The following is a 3,022-nucleotide window of genomic DNA, read 5'->3' as shown; positions in this document are numbered from 1 at the left end:
CGAAGACGCTGGCCAAGATCGTTTTGCCTGAGGTTGCCTGAAGTGCCGTCGCAACAATGACCCGAAAATGTCACCGAGAGCAGCGGAAATGCAAGCAGGACGTCCAGGTTCTTAGACTTCCACTCGAGGGTTGGCTCGGATCGCATGGGGTAGGTGCCGGGGCAGGGGCAGAGCGGGCAAATCAAGGTGAGCATGTCACACGGCGAACTAACTGACTTATTCATCTTTATTAATTGAGAGAGTGCAGAGTGCAGGGCCCGGCCCGTCCCGTCCCGTCCCGGACCGTGTCCGGAAGAGCGAAGAGCTTTGGACAGGAGCGAGGCGAGTCCTTTGGCTTTGTTTATGCCCCCACAGAGAAATGCATGACAAAGCACAATGTGCCAATAATGGGAAGTACGACCTGTCACATGTCACCAAAACAAAGGCAAAAGGAAGTGCTCTGCTCTCGCTCTCTCACTCTCTCTCTCTTTCTCGCTGGAGTGTGAGAGAGAGCGAACAATCGGAGCAAACCGAATGCAAACATAAAGGGAATCCCTAGCACTAGAAGCCTCTGGAATATAGTTCCCCACCCCCCATCAGTTTCAATTGAAATCAGAGCTTCCAGGCAAGCATCAAAATTTCACAGTACTAACAAACAAAACAAAATTCAATAGTCCACACAAATTTCTGCGATTGTTTTTGGTTTTTGGGTTTTTGTGTTTTGCTTTGCTTTGCTTAAAACCGCACCATGCCGAAGGGAACCAAGCTGCGCTTTGCCCTGATCACCGAGGAGCTGCTCGAGAAGCTGCGCCCCAGTCCGGAGCCGACCATTCCCATACGCAGCGCCGTCAAGGAGGTACTCAGCGAGGTAATGTCCGAACTGAATCTCAATCAGATGATCGAGGACAAGCTCGTGGAGCTGTTGGAGCGTCGTGGCATTGCCTCAAGCCAGAGCCCCAGCGACTGCCGCAGCCTGGGCGGCCTTGCCCTCGCCAAGAAGACATCCGTTTTGAGCATGCCCATTGAGTCGTTCTCGTCGGTGTCGCCGCGGCCCAGCGAGGTTCGCAAGCACAGGAAGAGCCAAGAGCGCCTGCAGCTCTCTCCGGCTCCTGTGGCCGCCAAGAAGAACAGGACCAGGTCCCAGACGATATTCATTCAGCCGACACACCGGGAAGTGACCTTCTCACTGGGTGACTCAACTTCCACGCATCGCGATGCCACACAATCCGATGCAGGCGCTACATCTCGAGAGGCAGCAGCCCCTACTTATCGGGATGCAGCCGCCACACAACGCGATGGAGCCGCCACACATCGGCACTCATCATCGGCACGTCGGGATTCTGTCTCGCCGCATCGTGATGCCGCTGCCACACAGCGAGAGGTAGCCGTCTTGTATCGGGATGTGGCCTCCAGCCAAAGACGAGCCGAATCGAAGTCCCATTCCTATCGCAAGTTCCTTTCCTTTGACCAGCAGCAGGATTACGTGCGCCGCAAGTCGCTACGCAAGAAATGAACTCGGAACTCGGAACTCAGAACTAAGTACAATTCCAAATTATTCCCAAACAAAAAGGAATTTTTATTCTACATATATTTTTGTTCAAATTTAAATTGAATTGAATAAATTTGAATTTAATTGCATTATCTACATATATGAGGGTTATACATATGTATTTAACACTGATAGCTATAACGTTTTTATTCCTATAATATTTAATTTACTCCTTCCCACACCGATATCAAGATTTCTAGAGGGCACAATCCATTGGCAATTTATTGAAAAGAATTTATTTTATTTATTATATATTTATTATATATATTATATTTCATACAACAGCTCAAACATTAATATATTTTAATAATATTTTAATTTTAATCGTTTAAATTAATTAGGGACGACCAATTTGGGTGCAACATTTTGTTGATAGAATTTCTTGCTTTTTAAAAAATTAATTTCGATATTTTGCAATCGTGTAAGAAGGAGGTTAAAGGGGGAAGGGAGCCAAATTATAGCCGTGTAGGACCGATCGGGGACAGCTGTACTTTGTATCTTGTATTCTGATATCGATTTCTAATATTAACATTAATGATCCAATTACGGACAAACTGCTTAAAATAATATGGAATTAAATTATCCTCCATATGTCCATGGGACATTTTGTTGTGCATTAAGTGGATACCTTTATGCCATATTAACTCCCATTTGTTCTGATTAATTTCCATGTCTGTTGGGAACACTAATTTGAGTCCAAAGAGCAAACCCTTACATGACTTTCGATTGGCCTTCGATTGTTATGGCAACTCGAGGACACCAGCAATGGGTTAACTGAATTGATTTTGTTGCCACACAAATTTTCACTCGTGCTAGTTTTCATTTGATATCATATCATTCCCGCTCCCCGCTCCCCGCTCCCCGCCCTACTAGCCAGCGAAATATGCAAAGTGAAAAATTGAATCGCCTGGCAATTGTAAAAAAAACACGGGTGGCGGGTGCGGGTTGGAGTGTGCTCTAGCTTCAGGGGCTTCAGCGGGGTCTAACAGTCAACGGCCATGCCCGTAGTCTTCGTCTTCGTTTCTCGCCTTTCGCCGCTTATCATCGAGCAGCAGACAAGGGCAGAGCATCAATCAAGCGTTTCCAATGAATGGCTATCGACTGAATTAGAAGACCAGCGACGACTCTAACCCCCTCACTGTAGCCCACTCCCTGCCGCGGCTCGCCCTGCCAGTGTCCCCTTTTGGCATTTTGCGTCTTGGCAAATTCTAGAACAGCACGCAAAACCACGCAAAAAAAAAAAACAGTCAGAGGACACAGTCCCAGGCAGGGACCGCAACCCGGCATGGACCAGGCCATATTTTTGCGGCTTAATATGTGTTAAAAAAAAAAAAAAAAAAGGAAATGGAAATAAATGTTTAAAAATGTTTTGCAGCAGTTGAGGCCGAAGTCAGGGGCAGAACCAAGAGGCAGCAGCTGAAGGCATGGGTCGGAGTCAGGGGAGGGCCAGCACCAGCAGCAGGAGCGGGAGCCGGAGCCGGAGCCGGGGACTGG

At 47.5% G+C, this 3,022-nt stretch overlaps 1 protein-coding gene across 1 annotated transcript; it reads left to right on the top strand.

Moving 5' to 3' along the window:
• Positions 1–570: 570 nt before the first annotated feature.
• Positions 571–1,610, top strand: LOC111074378. Its single transcript, XM_022367133.2, has one exon. It carries the CDS (start codon positions 728–730, stop codon positions 1,490–1,492), a length of 765 nt encoding a protein of 254 aa, XP_022222825.2. The 5' UTR covers positions 571–727; the 3' UTR covers positions 1,493–1,610.
• The last annotated feature ends 1,412 nt before the right edge of the window (positions 1,611–3,022 follow it).

Source organism: Drosophila obscura, unplaced genomic scaffold (genome assembly GCF_018151105.1).
Source record: "Drosophila obscura isolate BZ-5 IFL unplaced genomic scaffold, ASM1815110v1 contig_97, whole genome shotgun sequence".
NCBI lineage: Eukaryota > Metazoa > Arthropoda > Insecta > Diptera > Drosophilidae > Drosophila > Drosophila obscura.
Note: the sequence above shows the minus strand (reverse complement) of the source record. Positions and strands in the feature narration are given on the sequence as shown.